This window comes from Coregonus clupeaformis, chromosome 8, assembly GCF_020615455.1.
Source record: "Coregonus clupeaformis isolate EN_2021a chromosome 8, ASM2061545v1, whole genome shotgun sequence".
Lineage (NCBI taxonomy): Eukaryota > Metazoa > Chordata > Actinopteri > Salmoniformes > Salmonidae > Coregonus > Coregonus clupeaformis.
In genome coordinates this window covers 27,151,891-27,179,811 of record NC_059199.1, presented here as the reverse complement: position 1 = coordinate 27,179,811, position 27,921 = coordinate 27,151,891, and the positions used below count along the sequence as shown (strand labels likewise).

General features: G+C 43.4%; 2 protein-coding genes across 5 annotated transcripts in view; both read left to right on the top strand.

Moving 5' to 3' along the window:
• The window catches only part of cers2a (ceramide synthase 2a), a 34,752-nt gene extending 33,604 nt beyond the window's left edge, over positions 1 to 1,148 (top strand). Inside the window, exon 11 of the mRNA XM_041882860.1 lies at positions 66 to 1,148. Coding sequence (XP_041738794.1) covers positions 66 to 215 — 150 coding nt within the window. The 3' untranslated portion in view covers positions 216 to 1,148. The remainder of the gene's footprint in view (positions 1 to 65) is intronic.
• A 10,706-nt stretch (positions 1,149 to 11,854) lies between these two features.
• Positions 11,855 to 27,921, top strand: part of setdb1a (SET domain bifurcated histone lysine methyltransferase 1a) — a 34,804-nt gene continuing 18,737 nt past the window's right edge. For all 4 annotated transcript variants that reach the window (XM_041882862.2, XM_041882861.2, XM_041882865.1 and 1 more), the window contains exons 1-3: positions 11,855 to 12,372; positions 21,417 to 21,673; positions 22,680 to 22,837. In XM_041882862.2, the coding sequence (XP_041738796.1) occupies positions 21,489 to 21,673; positions 22,680 to 22,837 (343 nt within the window). In that variant the 5' untranslated portion in view covers positions 11,855 to 12,372; positions 21,417 to 21,488. The remainder of the gene's footprint in view (positions 12,373 to 21,416; positions 21,674 to 22,679; positions 22,838 to 27,921) is intronic.

The following is a 27,921-nucleotide window of genomic DNA, read 5'->3' as shown; positions in this document are numbered from 1 at the left end:
CTCTGGATGAGAGCGTCTGATAAATTACCAACATTTAAATGTAAATGTACTCTCTCTCCCATCAGGATATCGTTGAGGATGAGAGGAGTGACAGGGAAGAGACTGATTCAGATGAGGAGGACGAAGACCATGAGAAAAGGAAAAATGGCGTTGTGCAGAATGGCAATGGCCACACAGTGTTTAACAACAACCACCACCACAGCAAAATGGAGTGATTTGTTACAGAGACACCGAGGAGGATGTGTCTGGAATGGGGAAGAGTAACTCTCCCCACGTGGCCTAGTCCAAGAGGCCACAGTAAGGCAGAATTGCTGGTGGAAAGGCCACAAGCAAACACACGCACACCTCTGAATAATATATACACAAATAATGCTAAAGATCACACACTCCTTACGAGGCCCGGATGGGTTTCACTGCTCTGTAGATCACACTAGTTGGAGGGAGAGGATGGGGAGGACAGGAAAGACGGCAATGGAGCCAAACACATGGTAAAACTGTGCCTTAGCAACAAACCGTTCCCTCTATTTCTAGTCCTTATATTGCAAATCATTCACTAAGATGCCTAGCTCTACTTGCAGCTTCCCATCCTGCATTATGAATAGCGCTATTACTAATTGTTGTTCACAGGGGCATTCCTTTCCTGCATGCTTGGTTAACGCTCGGAGTATTGCTAGACTTGTTCAAACGCTGCCTTCTCAGTACGCTGACTCCCATCTCAAAAATATAAGTGCGCCAACACTTAACACTGCCAAGAGAGATGAGGTTCTCTTAATGGCCACAACTTGTTACAGGTCCGTGTAAGTGTTCAAATCACCATGTCAGACCACTAAAGCATACAGTAGCGATAATGGAAAATGAATAGTTTTTTGCACCTGCCATTTTGTTATTGGATTGTAGTAGAGCAGCCGCTACTATTATTGCCATGGCATTCTTATTCAACCTGGAATGTGCTAGTGTTGTTAAGGTTCTTGGTTTAAATGTCGTAAAACATTATTACGTTTTAACTGTCTAAAGAAAAGCTGGAGAGTTTGGTTTGCGTTGTGTGGATATTTGTTTTTTCGTTTATGTCGGTCTCCAAATGCAATGGCCCTTGGGGAGCAGAAAGCACATGGCTTGAAATAATAAATTTTAAAATGTTTTGAAAATAACTTTTTAGTTACCGGATTTTATTTTGTTTAATTTTTTTAATACAAATACTAAGTCCAGTCACTGATCCAGACCAGTCCAACCCTTAATTCAACTGTACTGGAGGAGAATTAATTCATTCAAATCAGTACTTTTCTGCCCATTTGTCCAAAGATGCACTTTATGGGTCAACATAGACCCAATACAACATAAAGAAAGATGAACGTCCAGGCCATACTGTGACTATTTGAGTGAGTTGGATTATGATTGGGGTTTACAATTACACTACAGTTTATTTCCTATTTATTTCATTTCGTCCAGAAGTGTAAAGGAGTCCTTTTCAATTTCTTTGTAAAGCTTTTGATTCAATTCATTAAGTTTGAAGCTTTAATAAAATGGGACACCAAAGTATGTTTTACATGTTTTAGTTGTCTTCTGTAGCTCAGCTGGTAGAGCACGGCGCTTGTAACGCCAAGGTAGTGGGTTCGATCCCCGGGACCACCCATACACAAAAAATTTATGCACGCATGACTGTAAGTCGCTTTGGATAAAAGCGTCTGCTAAATGGCTTATTATTATTATTAGTTTCGCAAGTGCCTTAGCTATCTGTAAATCTTTATTTTTCTGTCTTTTTCATTTCCTGTCTACCATCTTGCACTTTCTTAATTTCTTCACCTCTCTTATGTCAAACACTCCAACTACTTGTCGTATGTCCCAAATGACACCCTATGGACCCTGGTCAAAGGTAGTGCACTATATAGGAAATAGTGTGCCATTTGGGATGTAACTTGATCTCCCTACAGTGCTGTAACATGTCCTTTGTTCCCCTCCACTTCTTCATGTCTCAACATAAAAAGACCACTCCCTATAATTACCTTTTGTGTGTTACATATGCTCCCCCTTCCCAAAAAACTGCTTTTCTCCATTTTGTCATGTTGCAAAGATTTAATATAAAGGTTATTGTGGATTAAATGGTTGTCGCCTGTGATTATGTCTTTATGAATACGTTTTTGTCTCGTTCAAAGTACAAACCATGAAAAGTATTCAAAATGGCAGATGACTGAATGGTCCCGTCTGTGTTCCATTCCTCATGCTAATTATACCATGTCACTTCCCTTCAATTTTCCTAATGTGGGCAAGCTACCATCATGTCAGCTGGTCACGTTAATTTGACTGAGTTGCCGTCTCAATCGGAGAATCTCAATTGCATACTCCTCGGGTCCTCTCGCCTCCTCAAAACCCATTGGAGGAAAAGGTCAGAGGGGTGGGACCTCTGGCTTTCTCATCCAATGGGTTTTCAGAAAGCGAGGGAATATGAAGAGTATGCAATTGAGATTCTCCCAGAGTCTCGGTTGGCAGTAAAAGACACAGTGATGGCCTCCCGAGTGGCACACTGCATCTCAGTGCTAGAGGCGTCACTACAGATCCGGGTTCGATCCCGGGCTGTGTCGCAGCCGTGTGCGACCGGGAGACCCATGAGGCGGCGCACAATTGGCCCAGCATCGTCCGGGTTAGGGGAGGATTTGGCCGGCCGGGATTTCCTTGTCCCATCGTGCTCTAGCGACTCCTGTGGCTGGCCGGGCGCATGCACGCTGACTGTGGTCGCCAGTTGTACGGCGTTTCCTCTGACACATTGGTGCGGCTGGCTTCCGGGTTAAGCGAGCAGTGTGTCAAGGCTTGGCAGGGTCGTGTTTCGGAGGACGCATGGCTCTCAACCTTCGCCTCTCCCGAGTCCGTACGGAAGTTGCAGCGATGGGACAAGACTGTAACTAACAATTGGATATCACGAAATTGGGGAGAAAATGAATGAATATGCCTTTGGCCATGTTATTCATGGTTTGTTTACAAGACCAAATGTTACTTCTCCTTTAAGGAGGATAAGAGTAATGTGCCTCTGGTGGTGGAGGCTCCAGTAGTCTTTGTTTTTTTTACATTGTAGAATAATAGTGAAGATATCAAAACTATGAAATAACATATATGGAATCATGTAGTATCCAACAGTGTTAAACAAATCAAAATACATTTTATAATTGAGATTCTTCAAATAGCCACCCTTTGCCTTGATGACAGCTTTGCACACGCTTGGCATTCTCTCAACCAGCTTCATGAGGTAGTCACCTGGAATGCATTTCAATTAACAGGTGTGCCTTCTTAAAAGTTAATTTGTGGAATTTCTTTCCTTCTTTATGCATTTGAGCCAATCAGTTGTGTTGTGACAAGGTAGGGGGAGTATACAGAAGATAGCCCTATTTGTTAAAATACCAAGTCCATATCATGGCAAGAATAGCTCAAATAAGCAAAGAGAAACGACAGTCCATCATTACTTTAAGACATGAAGGTCAGTCAATACGGAACATTTCAAGAACTTTGAAAGTTTCTTCAAGTGCAGTCGCAAAAACCATCAAGCGCTATGATTAAACTGGCTCTCATGAGGACCGCCACAGGAATGGAAGACCCAGAGTTACCTCTGCTGCAGAGGATAAGTTCATTAGAGTTACCAGCCTCAGAAATTGCAGGCCAAATAAATATATCAACATCAACTGTTCAGATGGGACTGTGTGAATCAGGCCTTCATGGTCGAATTGCTGCAAAGAAACCACTACTAAAGGACACCAATAAGAAGAAGAGACCTGCTTGGGCCAAGAAACACGAGCAATGGACATTAGACCAGTGGAAATTTGTCCTTTGGTCTAGAGTCCAAATTTGAGATTTTTGGTTCCAACCGCCGTGTCTTTGTTAGACGCGGTGTGGGTGAACGGATGATCTCCGCCTGTGTAGTTCCCACCATAAAGCATGGAGGAGAAGGTGTTATGGTGTGGGGGTGCTTTGCTTGTGACACTGTCAGTGATTTATTTAGAATTCAAGGCACACTTAACCAGCATGGGTACCACAGCATTCTGCAGCGATACGCCATCCCATCTGGTTTGGGATTAGTGGGACTATCATTTGTTTTTCAACAGGACAGTGACCCAACACACCTCCAGGCTGTGTAAGGGCTATTTTACCAAGAAGGAGAGTGATGGAGAGCTGCATCAGATGACCTGGCCTCCACAATCCCCTGACCTCAACCCAATTGAGATGGTTTGGGTTGAGTCGAATGGCAGAGTGAAGGAAAAGCAGCCAACAAGTGCTCACTATACAGTGGCATTTTTCCTATTTTGTTGCCTTACAACCTGGAATTTTTGGGGGGTTTGTATCATTTGATTTACACAACATGCCTTCCACTTTGAAGATGCAAAATATGTTTTATTGTGAAACAAACAAGAAATAAGACAAAAAAACAGAACTTGAGCGTGCATAACTATTCACCCACCTTTTGCAGCAATCACAGCTGCAAGTCTCTTGGGGTATGTCTCTATAAGCTTGACACATCTAGCCACTGGGATTTTTGCCCATTCTTCAAGGCAAATCTGCTCTAGCTCATTCAAGTTGGATGGGTTCCGCTGGTGTATAGCAATCTTTAAGTCATACCACATATTCTCAATTGGATTGAGGTCTGGGCTTTGACTAGGCCATTCCAAGACATTTAAATGTTTCCCCTTAAACCACTTGAGTGTTGCTTTAGCAGTATGCTTAGGGTCATTGTCCTGCTGGAAGGTGAACCTCCGTCCCAGTCTCAAATCTCTGGAAGACTGAAACAGGTTTCCCTCAAGAATTTCCCGGTATTTAGCGCCATCCATCATTCCTTCAATTCTGACCAGTTTCCCAGTCCCTGCCGATAAAAAAACATCCCTACAGCATGATGCTGCCACCACCATGCTTCACTGTAGGGATGGTGTTCTCGGGGTGATGAGAGGTGTTGGGTTTGCGCCAGACATAGCATTTTCCTTGATGGCCAAAAAGCTAAATTTTTGTCTCATCTTATGTTTGGGGAGTCTCCCACATGGCTTTTGGCGAACACCAAACGTGTTTGCATATTTTTTTCTTTAAGCAATGGCTTTTTTCTGGCCACTCTTCTGTAAAGCCCAGCTCTGTGGAGTGTACGGCTTAAAGTGGTCCTATGGACAGATACTCCAATCTCCGCTGTGGAGCTTTGCAGCTCCTTCAGGGTTATCTTTGGTCTCTTTGTTACCTCTCTGATTAATGCCCTCCTTGCTTGGTCCGTGAGTTTTGGTGGGCGGCCCTCTCTTGGCAAGTTTGTTGTGGTGCCATATTCTTTCAATTTTTTTATAATGGATTTAATGGTGCTCCGTGGGATGTTCAAAGTTTCAGATATTTTTTTATAACCCAGCCCTGATCTGTACTTCCCCATAACTTTGTCCCTGACCTGTTTAGAGAGCTCCTTGGTCTTCATGGTGCCGCTTGCTTGTTGGTGCCCCTTGCTTAGTGGTGTTGCAGACTCTGGGGCCTTTCAGAACAGGCGTATATATACTGAGATCATGTGACAGATCATGTGACACTTAGATTGCACACAGGTGGACTTTATTTAACTAATTATGTGACTTCTGAAGGTAATTGGTTGCACCAGATCTAATTTAGGGGCTTCATAGCAAAGGGGGTGAATACATATGCACGCACCAATTTTCCGTTATTTCGTTTTTAGATTTTTTTTTAACACGTTTTTTTCATTTCACTTCACCAATTTGGACTGTTTTGTGTATGTCCATTACATGAAATCCAATCAATTTCAATTACAGGTTGTAATGCAACAAAATAGGAAAAACGCCAAGGGGGATGAATACTTTTGCAAGGCACTGTATGTCGGAACTCCTTCAAGACGGTTGGAAAAGCATTCCAGGTGAAGCTGGTTGAGAGAATGCCAAGAGTGTGCAAAGCTGTCATAAAGGCAAAGGGTGGCTATTTGAAGAATCTCAAATATAAAATATATTTGGATTTGTTTAACAATTTTTTGGTTCTACAATGTAGAAAATAGTAAAAATAAAGAAAAACCCTTGAATGAGTAGGTGTGTCCAAACCTTTGACTGGACCTGTATATACATATGTTAGTCACAGATACCTTTTTAAAAAATGGGCCTCACAACGGGCCTCAGGATCTCGTCACGGTATTTTTGTGCATTCAAATTGCCATCGATAAAATGCAATTGTGTTTGTTGTCCATAGCTTATTCCTGCCCATAACATAACCCCACCGCCACCATGGGGCACACTGTTCACAACATTGACATCAGCAAACCACTTGCCCACACGACATCATACACATGGTCTGTGGTTGTGAAGCCGGTTGGACGTACTGATAAATTCTCCAAAACGACCTTGGAGGTGGCTTATGGTAAAGAAATTAACTTTCAATTATCTGGCAACAGCTCTGGTGGACATCTTGCAGTCAGCATGCCAATTGCACGCTCCCTCAAAACTTGAGACATATGTGGCATTGTGTTGTGTGACAAAACTGCACATTTTAGAGTGGCCTTTTATTGTCCACAGCACAAGGTGCACCTGTGTAATGATCATGCTGTTTAATCAGATTCTTGATATGCCACACCTGTCAGGTGGATGGATTATCTTGGCAAAGGAGAAATGCTCACTAACAGGTATATAAACACATTTCTGGGATCTTTTATTTTAGCTCATTAAACACGGGACCAACCCTTTACATGTTGCATTTATGTTTTTGTTCAGTGTAGATACCATACTCTGTCTTGATTTCCTCTCTCTCCCTCTTTTTGGCTGCAGCCTAAAGGCCTCCTCAGTTAATTGCATATGATCGGGATCACTTTACGCCTGCACCCTCAGCCTCTACTGTATATTGTTCCTCTTGACTGGCAGCCTAACTGAAGCAATCTCAATTGCTTCCACTGAAGCAATCTCAATTTCATCCTGGTCATGCCCCCGGCGACAGAATTGAATTGCTAATGTGTATCGTCTTTCTCTCTAGCGCACTCCATAACGTCACGCATCCTCAATCTTTGCCTTCATTCCCGTTAAGGTTTCCCTGCCTCATTAGTCACCCTTCAATCTTCCGTGATGAAGGCACATACATTGACGCCTGATGTGGCTGGAGTTATTGAGGTGTTGAGTCTAGCAGCTGACCAGGCTTAAGGTCTTTCTTACAGGTAAACAAAGGACGGGGGTGTTTGATTCACGTGAACTGCAGCGACCGTTATTCAACTCCTGTTAAACTATTTATAAAGACTTTAGCGCCAGGGGGAGGTCGCATGTGCACACAGATGTGTGTGTGTCTGCGTGTGTATGTGTAGAGGGGTATTTTGTGGGGTGCTCATTTTTCCTCTGATCGTGACAGGATGGAAGGATGAAGAGATTTGTAATAGAGGACTCAGGACTGTGTTATGTAAGAAAAGGCAATAAGAGAACTCAGAGGGAGCGATCCATGAGGGCGTTTGACAGGTGGGGGTGGGTTTATGTTAAAAGGGGTGCAGACAGGTAGGGAAAAGTTCTGTGAAACAACAGGGAGATCGCTAAAACGGTCATTTCTTCATAGATGTGAAAGACAAGCAAGGACGGTGAGTTTGAAATCATTAGCACTGTTTGAAATCCTCATGAAGTAGTGAATAATATGTAATAATCTATGTTTTATGTTATTCAGATTCATAGGGAGTTATGCTCTTTGCTTTTAAGAGGGAGATTGTATTGATTGTATTACCATCAAAATATAAATACACTACATGACCAAAGGTATGTGGACACCTGCTCCTCGAATATCTCATTCCAAATCATGGGCATTAATATAGAGTTGCTCCACCCTTTGCTGCTATAACAGCCTCCACTCTTCTGCGAAGGCTTTCCACTAGATGAACATTGCTGCGGGGACTTGCTTTCATTCAGCCACAAAAGCACTAGTGAGGTCGGGCACTGATATGGGCGATTAGGCCTGGCTCGCAGTCGGCGTTCCAATTAATCCCAAAGGTGTTCGATGGGGTTGAGGTCAGGGCTCTGTGCAGGCTAGTGAAGTTCTTCCACACTGATATCGACTAACTATTTCTGAATGGACCTCGCTTCGTGCATGGGGGCATTGTCATGCTGAAACAGTGAAGTGTCTTCCCTAAACTGTTGCAAACAAAGTTGGAAGCACAGAATCGTCTAGAATATGCTGTAGCGTTAAGATTTCCCTTCACTGGAACTAAGGGGATTAGCCCGAACCATTATTCCTCCTCCACCAAACTTTACAGTTGGCACTATGCATTGGGGCAGGTAGCATTCTCCTGGCATCTGCCAAACCCAGATTTTTCCGTCGGACTGCCAGATGGTGAAGCATGATTCATCATTCCAGAAAATGCATTTCCACTGCTCCAGAGTCCAATGGCGGCAAGCTTTACACCACTCCAGCCGGCGCTTGGCATTGCGCATGGGGAGCTTAGGCTTGTGTGCAGCTGCTCGGCTATGGAAACCCATTTCATGAAGCTCCCGACGAGCAGTTATTGTGCTGACATTGCTTCCAGAGGCAGTTTGGAACTTGGTAGTGAGTGTTGCAACCGAGGACAGATGGTTTTTACTCTCTATGCGCTTCAGCACTCGGCGGTCCCGTTCTGTGAGCTTGTGTGGTCTACCACTTCGCGGCTGAGCCGTTGTTGCTCCCAGACGTTTCCACTTCACAATAATAGCACTTAGAGTTGACCTGCAGCTCTAGCAGGGCCGAAATTTGACGAACTGACTTGTTGGAAAGGTGGCATCCTATGACGGTGCCACATTGAAAGTCACTGAGCTCTTCAGTAAGGCCATTCTACTGCCAATGTTTGTCTATGGAGATTGCATGACTGTGTGCTCGATTTTATAAACCTCTCAGCTATGGGTGTGGCTGAAATAGCCAAATCCACTAATTTGAAGGGGTGTCCACATACTTTTGTATATATAGTGTATGTGGGTAGCTTAGTTTGTTGTTTCATTGAGTGCATTCGAGTGCTATTTTGCCACAGTTAGAGCTTTTCATATGTGTGCATTTTTATTATAAGACTACTGCTAAATACTTTTACTGTTTTGTGTAAACCAGTGCTTGACATGGGTAGGAGCTCACTGGAGCTGAGTACCGCACCTAAAATGTTCTACTGCTTGAGCTCCTGTTCCTCTTTTAGAACAGTGGTTCCCAAAAAAAAATTTAATTTAAGGAACTCAGTCCGGCTTTAAATTTACTCCTGAATGTTGTAATAGTAGAATGCACAAGGTGCAATTTCGAATTTGGGTAGTGCATCATCAGTTCCTCTTGTCATGTTAGTCATTGCATACCTTAGAGAGTTATTTATAACTTGTCAGAAATGTCCAGATCAACTAGCCCATGTCAGCTAAAGTTGATTTATTTCATATTTTTAGCCCGTAGATAGTTGTAATTTTTTTGTCACTCAAATATCACATGAATACATTAGACATGGCAAAATGTATAGAATTGCAAGAAATGCAGGATGTTCCCCAATGCTGGAAGAGGGGTCCCGAGTTAAAAGGTTTGGGAACCCCTGTTATAGAATATTAGCTCAAAAGTATTGTGGAGCTCCTGCACCTAAATATAAACAGTACCGGCACCTATTTCAGTCCAAGTCAAGCACTGGTGTAAATACAAACTAAACATATTAACAGCTATGAACTTTCATATGAACTGTATTCAAATTGTGTTATGTATAACCCACAAATATGCTAAAATAAACAATACTTTTCTATACGTGTATCCAAAATATTGAAAAGAGAAACACATTTAAGCATTATTGGGATTTTGAGAATACCAAGGGGTGCTCCTAAATACAAAGTGCTGTATTAGCCAGTTTTCTTTTTTTGTCTATTTCTTCTCTGTCAGAGCAACATTTTTTGTATGAGTGTATGTATGTCTTCTTTGTTGTTTCTCTGAGCAATACATTAACAAGGGTACATGTACACCTCAGAGCCAGTGAGTGTGTTTGATTAAGTTTAGACTGATAATGATGCTTCCTCTCCCACAGGAGGATACCCGCTGGGCTGGGGCCCAATGTGGCGTTCACTAATGCTGCAAGTGACTCACCTTACAAGACTTAACTTGTACCTCTAATGAGATATCATATAATCATATGATTTACATTGCAATTTCATGACAAGACATTACCTACCTGAGAAGACTACAACTTACCTGCCAACTGATCTCATACATTGGAAGACAAGCCATAGGAAAAGCACCTAAGTCTCCATTGTCTTCATTTATCCTGTTCATCCAGGACACCTATTATCTGCCTAAGGCGTCCCACACCTGGGACCTGTAACACAAGCATCTCTCAAGCTACTACTGACCCTTACCTCGATCAGCCACATGGACCAGCACCAGACAGCTCCTTCTCTGTCCAAGCTGGAGGTGGACGTGGACCTGGGCTTTGCTTTATTTTTTCTTGCCCTCCTCTGCTTCTTCCTGCTACTGACAGTGGTGCGCTGCGCTCAGACAGTGGTGGACCCTTATGGTGCCATCTCAACCTCCACCTATCAAGAGGAACAGATCACCAATTAAGAAGAGAGGCCCCCACCAAAAAAAGAGGCCCTCACAAATCATGTGCTGGAGAGAGTTGACATTCTGCCACTCACCATGCTGGAGATATACAGCAGGAATCCCTAAACTTTGTGAAAAGATGGCCTAAATGAGGGATGTCATTTGACTTAGCAACAAACTCTGGTTTATTTGGGAGATGCAGCAGAAATGGCTAGTACTGTAGGCTAAGCCTACGTAGACCAGTGTATAATCCAAGATTATCACAGCGGAAAGAATAAGAATCATTTCTACAATGGCAGCTGAGTTGCATTGTTCATTTCTATCCTTTTGTAAATAAAGTTTTTGCATGAACTATACTGTATCTATTTCTCTAGTCTGTACGTTCCCTGATGAGTGATGAATGTTTAATGCATTGACTGTATAGGGTTTAATGCCAGACAACCTTATCAGATCTTGCAATGTTGACTGTATTTAGAGTGGGTTGATACTCTTATTTTATTTTATGTAAAATGAGAGAATCAGAGCATGTGGAAGTTGTCACAATTTAGGCAGAGATGCCCTCTACACTGTCCTATATACATTGAGTGTACAAAACATTTCCATGACATAGACTGACCAGGTGAATCCAGGTGAAAGCTATGATCCCTTATTGATGTCACTTGTTAAATCCACTTCAATCAGTGTAAATGAATGGGAGGAGACAGGTTAAATAAGTATTTTCAAGCCTTGAGACATGGATTGTGTATACGTGCCAGGCGTACCGGGTTGAGTGTGTCAAGAACTGCAACGCTGCTGTGTTTTTCACACTCAACAGTTTCCCGTGTGTATCAAGAATGGTCCACCACCCAAAGGACATCCAGCCAACTTGACACAACTGTGGAAGAATTGGAGTCACATGGGCCAACATCCCTGTGAAACGCTTTTGACACCTTGTAGAGTCAATGCCCTGACAAATTGAGCCTGTTCTGAGGGTTATAGGGGGTGCAACTCAATATTAGGAAGGTGTCTTTAATGTTTTTGTACACTCAGTGTAGAAACGTATTACATTTTACATTTTACACGTATTGAAAGGGTCATGTCAGATAACTGGCAACAGAGCTATCAATTAACCCTGAAACATGTAACAAAAAGTGTGTGCTGACCCTAGAATAAAGCCATTAGCTTTGCAACTTGAATTTACATAGGTAGAACCTCAATTGCTTTATTCTTGCATCCTCTCTCCTTGCATCCTCTCTCCTTGCCTCCTTCTCAAAACCAATTAGAGAAGGTCATGGGGCGGGGTTTTTTTCTCCATCCAATGGCTTTTTGAGGAAACTGAGAGGATGAAAGGAGTATGCAATTGATGTTTTCCCATAGCCACTTGTGGAACCTCTATGGATGGAGTGTACACTTTTCCCTTCACAGTGTGGATTAAAGAAGAATGCCTAATGAGGATATGAAATCAATACATAATTTTACAATCATTATGGGCAACATCATTAGCTAGATACACTCAACCAAAGATATTACAGGATTCGATTTTTGTTGTAGCAGCTAGGTTTTCGACACAATGCACACATCTAAACAACGTTATCTCCCACTGCCCTGTTAGGAGGAGTCCTCGTGGTGGGGGTATCAATAGCAAGCTAGCCTGCACACCCCTGGTGCTTTTACTTTGACTAAAGATTATGTATGGGAAATTGGACAAAGCGATAAGCTACCTGCGTTTAAAACACAAAGGTCTACGAACCGCAGCATGCTGAAAAAAGAGGCGAAACAGAAGTCCTCGACATACCCTCCCAATTGTAGGCTGGACAATAGAACGAACCTTGGGTGCTAACGCGTTAGCTTAGCTAGCTGACTGAATTTACGTCGTTAGCAGAAGTGGACAATAAATGCTTTTGCGGGACGCTTCAGGTGAGAATCTTTTTTTTGCAAATCAATTTGGTAAACCGAAGAAATTAAGTATTCAGCCATACAAAGCTAGCTAGTTAGACATGTACCTAGCTAGCTATACTAGTTTACATAGCTACCTAAAACATTTGGATTGGCTAGCAACTTTCGAAACTCAACTCCACTTGGAGTTATTTACTAACTAACGTTACACTGAACAAAAATATAAACGCTACATGTAAAGTGTTGGGACCCATGTTTAATGAGCTGGTCCCATGTTTTCCATATGCACAAAAAGCTTATTTCTCTCAAACGTTGTACACAAATTAGTTTACATCCCTGTTAGTGAGTATTTCTCCATTGCCAAGATAATCCATCCATCTGAGGTGTGGCATATCAAGAAACTGATTAAACAGCATGATTATTACACTGGTGCACCTTGTGTTGAGGACAATAAAAGGCCACTCTAAAATGTGCAGTTTTGTCACACAACACAATGCCACAGATGTCTGAAGTTTTGAGGGAGCGTGCAATTTGCATGCTGACTGCAGGAATGTCCACCAGAGCTGTTGCCAGATAATTTAATGTTCATTTCTCTACCATAAGTCGCCTCTAACGTCGTTTTAGGGAATTTGGCAGTACGTCCAACCGGCCTCACAACCACAGACCACGTGTATGGTGGTGTGTGGGCGAGCGGTTTGCTGATGCCAATGTTGTGAACAAAGTGCCCCATGGTGGCGGTGGGGTTATGGTATGGGCAGGCATAAGCTACGGACAACAAACATGGTTTGCTGATGCCAATGTTGTGAACAAAGTGCCCCATGGTGGCGGTGGGGTTATGGTATGGGCAGGCATAAGCTACGGACAACAAACACAATTGCATTTTATCGATGGCAATTTGAATGCACAGAAATACTGTAATGAGATCCTGAGGCATATCTGTATTCCCAGTCGTGAAATCCATAGATTAGGGCCTAATTAATTTATTTCAATTGACTGATTTCCTCATAAACTGTAACTCAGTAAAATCTTTGAAATTGTTGCATGCTGCGTTTATTTTTGTTCAGTATAAATATGGTTTTGAGTTTAACTTTACTAAGCTAGCTAGCTAGCGTTACGCGCTGGCTAGCAGTTGGCTCATTATATATTTACATTTTAGTCAGTTAGCAGATGCTCTTATCCAGAGCGACTTACATGAGCAATTAGGGTTAAGGGGTAATTAGGACAGCGCCGGGAAGATGGCTGCCGTTTTACAGCCCTCTAACCAATTGTACTATTATGTGTGTTTTTCCGCGTTATTTGTAATTTATTTTGTACATAATGTTTCTGCCATCGTCTCTTATAACCAAAAAGAGCTTCTGGATATCAGGACAGCGATTACTCACCTCGCATTGGACGAAGATTTTTTCTTCAACGAGGCGGTCGCGAAGGATATCCTACAGACACCCGACAAGGCCCAGATCCCCGTCATTCGCGTGAGGAAGAGACGGAGATATCGCGGACGCAGATCCGGGTGCCTTGTAAGGATCCGACGGCGAGCGAGTAAACTGCCTCTCCCATCAATCCTACTAGCCAACGTTCAATCTTTTGAGAATAAAATGGGACGAGTTAAGATTACGGTTATCCTACCAACGGGACATTAAAAACTGTAATATCTTATGTTTCACGGAGTCGTGGCTGAACGACAACAATGATAACATTCAGCTAGCAGGCTATACGCTACATCGGCAGGACAGAACGTCTGACTCTGGTAAGACAAGGGGCGGCGGTCTGTGTATATTTGTAAACAACAGCTGGTGCACAAAATCAAATACTAAGGAAGTCTCGAGGTTTTGCTCGCCTGAGGTAGAGTATCTTATGATAAGCTGTAGACCACACTATTTACCAAGAGAGTTTTCATCTATATTTTTCATAGCTGTCTATTTACCACCACAAACCAATGCTGGCATTAAGATTGCTCTGAATAAGTTGTACAAGGCCATTAATCAACAGGGAAACGCTCATCCAGATGCAGCGCTCCTAGTGGCCGGGGACTTTAATGCAGGGAAACTTAAATCCGTTCTACCTAATTTCTACCAGCATGTTAAATGTGCAACCAGAGGGAAAAAAACTCTAGACCACCTTTACTCCACACACAGAGACGCATACAAAGCTCTCCCTCGCCCTCCATTTGGCAAATCTGACCATAACTCTATCCTCCTGATTCCTGCTTATAAGCAAAAACTGAAGCAGGAAGCACCAGTGATTCGGTTAATAAAAAAGTGGTCAGATGACGCAGATGCTAAGCTACAGGACTGTTTTGCTAGCACAGACTGGAACATGTTCCGGGATTCTTCAGACAGCATTGAGGAGTACACCACATCAGTCACTGGCTTCATCAATAAGTGCATCGATGATGTCGTCCCCACAGTGACCGTACGTACATACCCCAACCAGAAGCCATGGATTACAGGAAACATCCGCACTGAGCTAAAGGGTAGAGCTGCCGCTTTCAAGGAACGGGACTCTAACCCGGACGCTTATAAGAAATCCCGCTATGACCTCCGACGAACCATCAAACAGGCAAAGAGTCAATACAGGTCTAAGATTGAATCATACTACACTGGCTCTGACGCTCGTCGGATGTGGCAGGGCTTGAAAACTATTACAGACTACAAAGGGAAGCACTGCCACGAGCTGCCCAGTGACACAAGCCTACCAGACGAGCTAAACCACTTCTATGCTCGCTTCGAGGCAAGCAACACTGAAGCATGCATGAGAGCACCAGCTGTTCCGGATGATTATGTGATCACGCTCTCCGTAGCCGATGTGAGTAAGACTTTTAAGCAGGTCAACATTCACAAGGCCGCAGGGCCAGACGGATTACCAGGACGTGTACTCCGAGCATGTGCTGACCAACTGGCAAGTGTCTTCACTGACATTTTCAACATGTCCCTGACTGAGTCTGTAATACCAACATGTTTCAAGCAGACCACCATAGTCCCCGTGCCCAAGAACTCTAAGATAACCTGCCTAAATGACTACCGACCCGTAGCACTGACGTCTGTAGCCATGAAGTGCTTTGAAAGACTGGTCATGGCTCACATCAACAGCATAATCCCAGAAACCCTAGACCCACTCCAATTTGCATACCGCCCCAACAGATCCACAGATGATGCAATCTCTATCGCACTCCACACTGCCCTTTCCCACCTGGACAAGAGGAACACCTACGTGAGAATGCTATTCATTGACTACAGCTCAGCATTCAACACCATAGTGCCCTCTAAGCTCATCACTAAGCTAAGGATCCTGGGATGAAACACCTCCCTCTGCAACTGGATCCTGGACTTCCTGACGGGCCGCCCCCAGGTGGTAAGGGTAGGTAACAACACATCTGCCACACTAATCCTCAACACGGGGGCCCCTCAGGGGTGCGTGCTCAGTCCCCTCCTGTACTCTCTGTTCACCCATGACTGCATGGCCAGGCACGACTCCAACACCATCATTAAGTTTGCCGACGACACAACAGTGGTAGGCCTGATCACCGACAACGATGAGACAGCCTATAGGGAGGAGGTCAGAGATCTGGCCGTGTGGTGCCAGGACAACAACCTCTCCCTCAACGTGACCAAGACAAAGGAGATGATTGTGGACTACAGGAAAAAAAAGAGGACTGAGCACGCCCCCATTCTCATCGACGGGGCTGTAGTGGAACAGGTTGAGAGCTTCAAGTTCCTTGGTGTCCACATCACCAACGAACTATCATGGTCCAAACACACCAAGACAGTCGAAGAGGGCACGACAAAGCCTATTCCCCCTCAGGAGACTAAAAAGATTTGGCATGGGTCCTCAGATCCTCAAAAAATTCTACAGCTGCACCATCGGAGAGCATCCTGACTGGTTGCATCACCGCCTGGTATGGCAACTGCTTGGCCTCTGACCGCAAGGCACTACAGAGGGTAGTGCGTACGGCCCAGTACATCACTGGGGCAAAGCTCCCTGCCATTCAGGACCTCTATACCAGGCGGTGTCAGAGGAAGGCCCTCAAAATTGTCAAAGACTCCAGCCACCCTAGTCATAGACTGTTCTCTCTGCTACCGCACGGCAAGCGGTACCGGAGTGCCAAGTCTAGGTCCAAAAGACTTCTCAACAGCTTCTACCCCCAAGCCATAAGACTCCTGAACAGCTAATCATGGCTACCCGGACTATTTGCACTGCCCCCCACCCCATCCTTTTTACGCTGCTGCTACTCTGTTAAGTATTTATGCATAGTCACTTTAACTCTACCCACATGTACATATTACCTCAACTACCTCAACTAGCCGGTGCCCCCGCACATTGACTCTGCAACGGTACCCCCCTGTATATATAGCCTCCCTACTGTCACTTTATTTTACTGTATATATAGCCTCCCTACTGTCACTTTATTTTACTTCTGCTCTTTTTTTCTCAACGCTTTTTTTGTTGTTGTTTTATTCTTACTTTTTTTGTTTAAAATAAATGCACTGTTGGTTAAGGGCTGTAAGTAAGCATTTCACTGTAATGTCTGCACCTGTTGTATTCGGCGCATGTGACCAATAAAATTTGATTTGATTTGATTTGAAGTGCCTTGCTTAAGGGCACATCGACAGATTTTTCACGTAGTCGGCTCGGGGATTAGAACCAGCGACCTTTCGGTTACTGGCACAACGCTCTTACCCACTAAGCTACCTGCGTTTGTCTGATTAATCAGGCTGTAAGACATGTTAATGATATATACTTATTAATTGTTTATTACAGCCATTAGTTTATTATTTCCATTAGTTAAATAATTTGTTAATAGCTGCCTGCTTTTTTATGCTAATGCTTGATACTTCTTTGAACTAATGAAAGGCGTTGTCGTTTGTCTTGTTTTATTAGCAACTGTGTAACATTTCACATGCCAAATGTGTTGATTTGTTCGACCTGAAATTAGTTGATTTGTTTGGCACTCAGTTGTTCAATCAAATGGCAATACTCTCAATGTATACTGTACATTACAAATCCTGTTTTTAATATCTAAACAAATTATGATAACATTTAACTACAAGCTATGCTATGTTCTCTTACAAACAAGGAAGGAAATCAATGTTTCAATGTTGTGTTCGAGACCACCTAAAGCAAAACCGATTCAAGACCAAGACCGGAGCAAATCTAGTCCGAGTAAAGACCGGAGGGGGGTCAAGGTGTGCGATACCGAGACCAGAAAAATGTTAGTCCAATTCAAGACCATGATTGCAATTTTGTCAAATTACCACCATAATAAGAGTTTAAATGTCCAGTATTTCTGTGTTCATATTTCAGAACAACATATACATTCTTTAGACATTCAAACTAGTGAAATAATGCATGCTGAGGGAAAATAAAGCCACTCTGCAAATTATTACTAAACGAAAAACAGTGGGGAACAATGGGCCTTCTACGCCTTGAGAGAAGGGCTAAGGATTTATAAAATAATGATTATAATAATGATAATTATTATTGTCAATGATGTTCTGATTTAATCTCTTCTGTATTTGTTGGAAAGGAAAATGTTAACATTGAAGAGAAAAAAAGATCCAATCAGGATTTTTCTTTGCTGGTCTCTGGGGAGATACATTTAGCTAGCTAAATCAGCCATTGGCTAGGCCATCATAAACTAGATTAAGGCATCTGCCATTCAACTGTATTAGGGCAAAATTTGGGAGTGACAGTGGAATCAACCAATCACATTTTCACTTAATGGGAGGGACCGTTTTTACAAAAACTTATGGAAACTTCTGCCTTCTTGAAGGCCAACAGGTCACTGCGCAATAGCAAGCAGTAGTTTTACCACAGTCTAGCTAGCTAGCTTTTGTTGTCGGCTAGTTTGCAGCAGGTGTTAGCTGTGCCACTAGAGATCCTGGTTCGAATCCAGGCTCTGTCGTAGCCGGCTGCGACCGGGAGACCCATGGGGCGGCGCACAATTGGCCCAGCGTCGTCCAGGGTAGGGGAGGGAATGGCTGGCAGGGATGTAACTCAGTTGGTAGGGCATGGCGTTTGCAACGCCAGGGTTGTGGGTTCGATTCCCACGGGGGGCCAGTATGAAAATAATAATAATAATGTATGCACTCTGGATAAGAGCTTCTGCTAAATGACTAAAATGTACATGTAAAATGTGTTATCCAAGAGGATGTTGCAAATGATCATCATCTGGTGAGTGGAATTGTGTTTTTAATTGCAACGCGTTTGCTGTTGTTCGCCATCTCTTTGAAAATAACTTGTGTGCGAAACATTGTGGCATTTGAAACATCTGTACATATACACCCCCAGGAAGAATATGACACAATTTTCTGACAAGCGACATCTTAGATATGGTCGTTTTCATAAATTCTTAGAATGTTTGGGAATTATGTATACTAAGGCGTACTAAGAAAATTCTATAGTAATATAGAGTGGGAAAGCGGCCGTGCGTTTGGACAATTGCAATAAATAAAACCAAATAAAAACATCTGTCTTGTCCAGGACTGTAGTCTACACAGACCGGTGCGCTATAGCCAATCAAAGCTACAGTAGGCCTTTATACAAACAAGCCATTTGCCACACGGGGCTGTCATCATTCACTTTGAACTGGACTGTGTGTTTACAGGAAGTTGCGACTTTAGATCATTAGAACGCATTCGCCAAAAGCCACAAAATAAACCTGAATGGATTTCTGCAAATATGTAAACACCACAGGAGTCCTCTTACATTTGGGAGCTTTACAGTCCTATTGATCAAACAACCATGAAAAGGTAGGCTCTCTCTCTCTGTTATGCACATCAACAACAATGAGATCAACAACTAATGCTAGCCAGAGCAAGATCAGCTAAAATCTAACAAAGGAACTTTAGATAAACCCTCTCAAACTTTTTCAGCTAGTTTGCCATCAAAATTGCACTTATAAACGATGGAGAATTGTAGCCTCCTCGTCCTTCTGCAGCTTGCCTGCCAATGCATGCTTCTCCCAACCAAGCACCCAAGCTAACTGGCTAAAGTTGGCTGGCTTGCTAGTTAGCTACTTCCAGACACAAATGAGAAAACACCTCACTCTGACCATTTTACTTGCCGTAGCAGAGCTGGTTAGGCTGTTTACATGTTATCTAGAGTGTTCTTGACTAACTATTACTTTTTTTTGTGTACGTTTACTGACACCGCTCATATTCAGCTGGTGTTGCACATTCGTAAATTAATCAGTTCTGCGCTCTGGCACACTCAGACGAGAGTGCTCTGAAATTGGAGTTGATAGCCAGAGTGAATTTACGAACGCAAGAGATATGCTATCTGGATAACAGTCGCTCAAGTTCTTGCTAACTAACCAAATGACACCTGCATCTCTAGATGTGTATAGGCACTGAAAGATGATATGAGGGGAAAAGTCAGTCACTCACCCACTCCTCCAATGGCATGGCATGGCATGACATCCTCCTAGAAGCTAGCTATCTAGCTAACGTTAGGCTCCGTGTTTTTAGCTTGCTACGTAAATAGATACGCTAGCCTATTAGCCACGTTATGACTGACTTGTGATCATTGCCCTTGTTAATTTGATTGGATTGACATTCCCAGCCTTAGTTACGTTCATCCGTTTTTGTCCAGAATATTGAGTCATTGAATCAGTGCATCCTGAATGGAGGCAGCAAACAATTTACCAGGCCAGCTGTGATTTTACAACCTGATAGCAATATTGTTAGGACTACCAAGAAATGTATTGCCGAGTTATATTAATCAGGCATTGAGCTGCATCCATCTATTCTGCCCACATTGCCTTAGTGTACGTCATGGAACATTGAGTCAAATATAACCTATTTTTAAAACCTATAAAGTTGGTTTTGTAGCATAAATTGGGAATTTGATATTTTTGACTGATTTATGATTGTCTGTTTGTTTCATATCTGCAAAGTAGTTAAAACGTTGTCAGTTCAACTTTAAACTTTGGGTCCCCAGTTTCTTTGTGTGCTAAACGTGAAATGTTTTTTTGCAATGGGAAGTAATAGTTGTACATTTCGATTGGGAAATGCTTAATGGTTGTGTTTTTGTTTTCTTATGATTGGGACCTACTGGCTTATTATGTCCTAGTTTATGGACTGCTTATCCTTTAACATCATGCTGTGTGTGATGACTGCTGTCTTTCCGTCAGCACTATGCAGTTGTGCCTAGAGAAGTGGGTATACTCAAATTTTCCCCCAAAGTTTACAAACGGCCCTCCCAGCGAAGGAAAGGCAACCTGTGTGAAAAGTCCTGTTTGCGATTGTGTAGGTTACTTTTTGCATTATTTCTCTATTGTACTACATCATTGATAAATCGTATACCTACACTACACTACTTTGATACGAATCAGTAGGGATTAAGAAGTGAGTATACGCAATGCCCACTTTTTAAAAAGTGGGTATATGGCTTATACCTGCATATAGCTTACACCACTGGCCCTGATTCAGGGGTTGGGTTAAATGCGGAAGACACATTTCAGTTGAATGTATTCAGTTGTACAACTGACTAGGTATCTCCCTTTCCTTTGTGTTTGACAAAAAGTGCACTCCTACATGAGTGCGCTTGGATTACGGTTGCTGTCCTTTCAGAATCACGAACCTGTCACACACTGAAGGCCTATAGGTTTGCCACTGCGCAAACATGTCTATAATAGATATAAAGGCTGTTAAGATACTGTATTAATGTTTCAAGAAAGGAGTGTATAAATTTGGCTTGGCGAAGCGTTTTTATGCGCTGACTGAATGGAAGCTGATAATTATGAGTTTTTTTACTCCGCTGGTCTCGGGAAGAAATTACGAGTTCTCACTGTCCAAGACCGAGTACAAGTGTATCCGAGACAAGACCGAGACACTCAATATGTGGTCTCGAGACCGGTCGTTCTACAACATTGGCATGTAGCCTAGCGGTTAAGAGCGTTGGGCCAATAACCGAAAGGTTCCTGCTTTGAATTCCCGAGCCGACTAGGTGAAAATGTGTCTGTGCCCTTGAGCAAGGCAATTAACTCTAATTGCTCCTGTAAGTTGCAGTGGATAAGAGCTTCTGCTAAATGACTAACATTTAAAAAAGTAATGCTTTGTCAACAGGACCGGAGTACAGACCTACTGCTGAAAACCTGAGTGCCCCAATTGAAGGAAGCTGTCACAGTCTTCCTAGTCATGGAGAGTGGGGATGATGAGATGGCGATGACTGTGGAGGAGTGTCAGGGCTGGATACGGGAGGAGGTGGAGAACCAAGACTTGGTGGCACTCAGGAGGACCCAGCTGGCCCAGATGCAGAACCGAGTGCAGCGGAAGGAGAAGCAGGCCCTCTGCACCCGCACCCTCTTCAACACCGCCTGCGAGTGAGTGTTTTTCAGCCTGTTGGCCTAAGCGTTTAGCCTGGTCCCAGATCTGCTATCATGTCTATTCCTTGTCACTTTCCCTTAGTAAATATAAATGTTTGCCTTGACAGTGAGCAGTGGAGTTGGCAAGAGCACAAACCAATCTGGGATCAGCCTATAAGTGTTTTTTTGGTCTGCAATGCTTGCATCTGTGTGTATAGTTTGTATCATATAAGTATTCCAAATCGACATACCTTCATGCAGGACAATAGTTTTGTTCTGGGACAAAAACACAGAAGCTGAAAAAAGTTGCAGCATAGAATATAGATACTTGTGAGGCTGTTGGGTCTGCGGCAGTGCTGTTGAACTCGTGGCTGTGCTTGGTCACTGATTTGGCTGTTGACTGTGCAGGGGGCTATGGTTCCGAATTCGGGCTACTCTGGCGAAATTCTGTTTAATAAAGTTGGATCAAAGCTGAATAAATGTCTGCAAGATCACATAATGATTGTGTTCTACATAACAGAACCGAATATAATAGCATAGTATAACGTTACTGTAAGATAAACAACCTAATTTCTTATGAGATTTTAGGATGATTGTGCGATTGGTCGCATTTTTCTCTCATGCTGCCAAAACTCAACAGCGCGAGCCACTAGGCAAAATGTGCTTTGATTGAAACAAAGCACAAGTGTGCTACAGTTTAACACCATCTGCGCTAAAATTAGCTCACTGTACATAATTAAAAACAACACTACATAACTCAAGAAGATCTAAATGCATATTCCCATGAAACTGATTGAGATCAAATGGTTTGCATGCAGACGCTGCATGGACGTTTCACCAGTTAAACTTGAAGAATTATAATTCACGATTGAGTGAGAAATGTGAAGGCAGGGTGACCATAAACATTTGTGTGTAAAGAAACGCATGCACAGAACGTCGAGAAGAGGCTTCCAGGGGGGCGGAACAGGGCTGTTACCTTCGGAACTGCAGCCCCTGTCTTGACTGTTTGACTGTTTCTCCACAGGTCTGTGGTGGAGTGTGAGACCGTTGTGAAGGAGCTGTACAGCAGATTGGGCATGGAGTACAGAGACACAGACTCGGAGGACGAAGGAGTGGGCAAGCAAAGCATCATTGAGATCGGTGATGCGGACAGAAACGACAACACCATGGCCACAGACAGTGGTAAGGGATTAGGGTTGAATATTTTCCCGGTATTTTACAAATGGTTCATCCCAAGATTAAATCACTTTTATCCTGGGTAACACAGTATTTCCCGGGAGTGTCATTGTAAAGCATATAAATATGTCTGGATTTGATTAGAGCTTTGATCGGCATTAAAATTCAAGCCTGATGCTTCCTGAGCCTGATGAGCCATACATTTTATGAGCCCAAGGCCAAATGATTGTGCCGTTATCCAATACATAGCCTATAATATAGGCTACCGCACGCACAACAGAATTACATAAAAGCACATAGATGTAGCTATGCTCTCTTGGGTAAATAAATGAAACAAGCTCCAGTAGGCTAATCTTTTTGTATGTATTGTGTTATATGGACTGGAATTACGCACCTCGTTCAAAACATGAAGCAGGGAGAGAACGTGATGCTGGTGCAGGACATGCGGCCTACAAAGTTACAATTATAGGCTAGCAAATTTGCTTTACATTTTTGAAATATAATAGGGCCTATTTAAAATGTGTGTAATTAGTAGGCTGAAGCAAGCGTACCTTTCATAATATTTCCCCTAATGTTATGGGACGTGCGTATTAACCTACCTCTTTCTTTCTTTGTTGCTTCATTCCTTCCCCGTTTTCAACAGTTCAATGAAATACGTTTTGTTGTCCTTCATCATTGTAATGACATTCTTGAATAACATAGGACTAGAATAAGATGCAGACGGCTTTCACTTCTCTTCACCAAGATTGAAAGGTTATGGGTCTGAACCACGATCCTGCTTGCTTTACAGACGTCATCACGCAACAGACGTCATTAGAGCGCGCAACAGAACAGTGTACTGTCTACTCTCGGTTTGTTGTTTTTATGAAATTATTTTCATTAAATAGTTAACTATGGGTAAAGTTTGTATTGCTACGTGTGAGATGTTTTCCACACAATCACAAGATGAAGATGAGGTAGAACTGGAAAATGGACAGGGATTTGTCTGCCCTAAATGCACCTCCATCAAGCAACTTAGGGAAGAGATCCTCCGGCTGTTAGCTTGGTTGCAAGACAAGGATAACCTGCTTTCTAAGTACACCGACCTTGCTGTAACCCAGGCAAACCGAATCTCAGTTTTAAATGCTTCCTATAGCAAAGCTGTCGATGAGTTGGGCGGCGTTGAGCTGTCCCTGTTAAGCTCAACTCCGCGACCCATGGGAGACTGGACACTCGCAAGGCGTAGGAGATCGGGGAGGCAGTCTGGCCATCCTTCATCTATCCGAGAAGATCCGATCCAGCTATCAAACAGCTTTGCCCCGCTTGAGACGGACCTACCAGCCCAATCATGGCCGCCCAGTGGCACCCTCCTACACGGCCACCACAGTTTAGCAGGTCGCTTCCCCATCAGATTCCATCATGACCACCATGATTGTGGGAAGCTTGATGGTGAGATATTTTGTCCTGCCTACGATCTGTGGACCGACCAAGGTCCACTGTCACCCAGGAGCCTGTGTCCATGATATCAACTCCCTCCTGCCCCCGGTTCTGGCTAACTACTCCAATATTGACACCATCGTCAGTCACGTAGGTTTTAACGACCTTCGTTTTAGGCGATCAGAGGGAGGACTACAAAAAAGGATTGAACACCCTCGCTAGCACAGGGAAGAGAATAATTATCTCTGGCCCACTCCCGTCCTACCGAAGGGGTTTGGAACGTATCTGCCGACTCTTTGCCCTGAACGAGTACCTGAAGAAACTTTGCAACGATAGGAATGTCTCTTTTTGTGACAACTTTGATTTGCTGTGGGAGCAACCAGCACTTTCTAAAAGCGACAGAATTCACCCTAACCACAGGGGTTCCAGGATTATTCCCAGCAACATCGCAAACTGTTTTAGAGACTGACGGACAGGGTCTGGTAGTGCTCCAGTTCTCCCTGTCAGAATAAGCAACAGAGGACTTGGAAAGCATATCAACTCCTGTAGAAATGGTAGAAATGGCACTATGGTTATTGCGAGTAACCTAATTTATGTACCTTTAACTCCGCCTTCTAATGCGTTTATACAAACTGTCATCTCCTACCATTCTGTTAGATTGGAGACCTTTGTAACGTTAATAATTTGGTGGTTATTCCATTGGTTACCTCGAGGCAGATGCTCCAGGGACAGAATGGCCCACACTCATTGAATATGGCGCTTTTAAATGTTAGAGCAATCACTAGTAAAACCTTTCTCGTGAATGGCCTCATTACTGAGCGCAAAGTTGATTGTGTGTTTCTCACTGAAACATGGCTGTCATCAGACTGTAGTGCCGCTCTTATTGAACCCCCCTCCCCCCGGACTACAGCTTTTCATATCAGAAAAGGGAAAAAGGGTTGGGGGACAGCCTCTATTTTTACAAATGCTCTCGGCTGTAAGGATATTTTGTTTGCTGACTTTGTGTCTTTTGAGCATCATGCTATACTGTTTAAATGTCAGCCACCAGTGCTGTCCATAACACTGTATAGGCCACCAAAGCACTGCCCCACTTTTTTACTGATTTCTCTGAAATATTTTCTATTGTCCTTCAGAACTATGATAAAGTCATTGTTCGGCGATTTTAATATTCATGTTGACCAAGAGACTGACTCCAAGGCCATTGAATTTAGGAATCTTTTGAGCTCTATGGACTCTATCCAACATGTTACTGGGCCCACCCATAACCGCGGCCGTACTCTAGACCTGGTTATTACCAAGGGACTTTCTATTGACATATACTCTATTGTTGATGTTGCTTTATCTGATCACCACTGTGTATTTTTTACTACCTTGTTGCCCATAGCACAGGGTAATACTGAACGCATTATTAAGAAACGCTATCTTACCGCTGAAGTTGCTACAGATTTTATTGAGTGTAGGGTTAGAGTTAGACATGATTGGACATGATTTGGAAAGGCACACACCTGTCTATATAAGGTCCCACAGTTGACAGTGCATGCCAGAGCAAAAACCAAGCCATGAGGTTGAAGGAAGTGTCTGTAGAGCTCCGAGACAGGATTGTGTTGAGGCACAGCTCTGGGGAAGGATACCAAAAAATTTCTGCAGCATTGAAGGTCCCTAAGAACACAGTGGCCTCGATCATTCAATGGAAATGGAAGAAGTTTGGAATCACCTAGACTCTTCCTAGAGCTGGCCGCCCGGCCAAACTGAGCAATCTGGGGAGAAGGGCCTTGGTCAGGGAAGTGACCAAGAACCCGATGGTCACTCTGACAGAGCTCCAGAGTTCCTCTGTGGAGATTGGAGAACCTTCCAGAAGAACAACCATCTCTGCAGCACTCCACCAATCAGGCCTTTATGGGAGAGTGGCCAGACGGAAGCCACTCCTCAGTAAAAGGCACATGACAGCCCGCTTGGAGTTTGCCGAAAGGCACCTAAAGGACTCTCAGACCATGAGAAACAATATTCTCTGGTCTGATGAAACCAAGATTGAACTCTTTGGCCTGAATGCCAAGCGTCACATCTGGAGGAAACCTGGCACCATCCCTACGGTGAAGCATGGTGGTGGCAGCATCATGCTGTGGGGATGTTTTTCAGCGGCAGGGACTGGGAGACTAGTCAGGATCGAGGGAAAGATGAACGGAGCAATGTACAGAGAGATCCTTGATGAAAACCTGCTCGAGAGCGCTCAGGACCTCAGACTGGGGCGAAGGTTCACCTTCCAACAGGACAACGACCCTAAGCACACAGCCAAGACAACGAAGGAGTGGCTTCGGTACAAGTCTCTGAATGTCCTTGAATGGCCCAGCCAGAGCCCGGACTTGAACCCGATCGAACATCTCTGGAGAGACCTGAAAATAGCTGTGCAGCGACGCTCCCCATCCAACCTGACAGAGCTTGAGAGGATCTGCGGAGGAAAATGGGAGAAACTGTTTTTGCTTTGTCATTATGGGGTATTGTGTGTAGATTGAACACAAATATAAACGCAACAATTTCAAAGATTTTACTGAGTTATAGAAGGAAATCAGTCAATTTAAATAAATGCATTAGGCCCTAATCTATGGATTTCACATGACTGGGCAGGGTTGCAGCCATGGGAGGGTGTAGGCAGCCAGGCCCACCGACTTAGAATGAGTTTTTCCCCACAAAAGGGCTTTATTACAGACAGAAATACTCCTCAGCAACCCCCCCCATTCCCCCTCTGACAATACCGCAGGTGAAGAAGCCAGATGTGGAGGTCCTGGGCTGGCGTGGTTACACATGGTCTGCGGTTGTGAGGCCGGTTGGACGTACTGCCAAATTCTATAAAACGACGTTGGGGGCAGCTAATGGTAGAGAAATTAACATTCAATTCTCTGGCAACAGCTGTGGTGGACATTCCTGCAGTCAGCATGCCAATTGCACGCTCCCTCAAAACTTGAGACATCTGTGGCATTGAGTTGTGTGACAAAACTGCACATTTTAAAGTGGCCTTTTATTGTCCCCAGCACAAGGTGCACCAGTGTAATAATCAAGCTGTTCTTGATATGCCACACCTGTCAGGTGGATGGATTATATTGGCAAAGGAGAAATGCTCACTAATAGGATGTAAACAAATTTGGGCAAAATAAGGAACATTTCTGGGATTTTTTTAAATTTTTGCTCATGAAACATTGGACCAACACTTTACATGTTGCGTTTTATATTTTTGTTCAGTGTATATAACAAGACAATTAGAAATGGCAGACAGGCTCATTTTTCTAACTTGATCACTATTAATCAGAATAATTAGTGCTCTTCTCGACCATTGATGGATGGCCTGATAAATCCTACTCCATCAAACCTATGTGAACTTTTCTCCACATCTAAATGTGATGAGTTTGCAGAATATTTCAGAGATAACCAACATTAGGCTGGCTATCAGTAAAGCAAGACCTGATGAGAAGTTTGATTTGTGCCCTAGCCTACCACGCAAAGGCTCAATGGATTTATTTTCCCTGGTTGACACAGACATGCGCAGGAAAGTGATATCACAACTTAAGCCTTCTTACCTGCCTTCTCGATCCTATCCCCACCACCTTCTTCAAAACAGTTTTTAATGGCATATCTGAAGAAGTGCATGCTATTGTTAATCACTCCCTGCACTAAAAACTGCT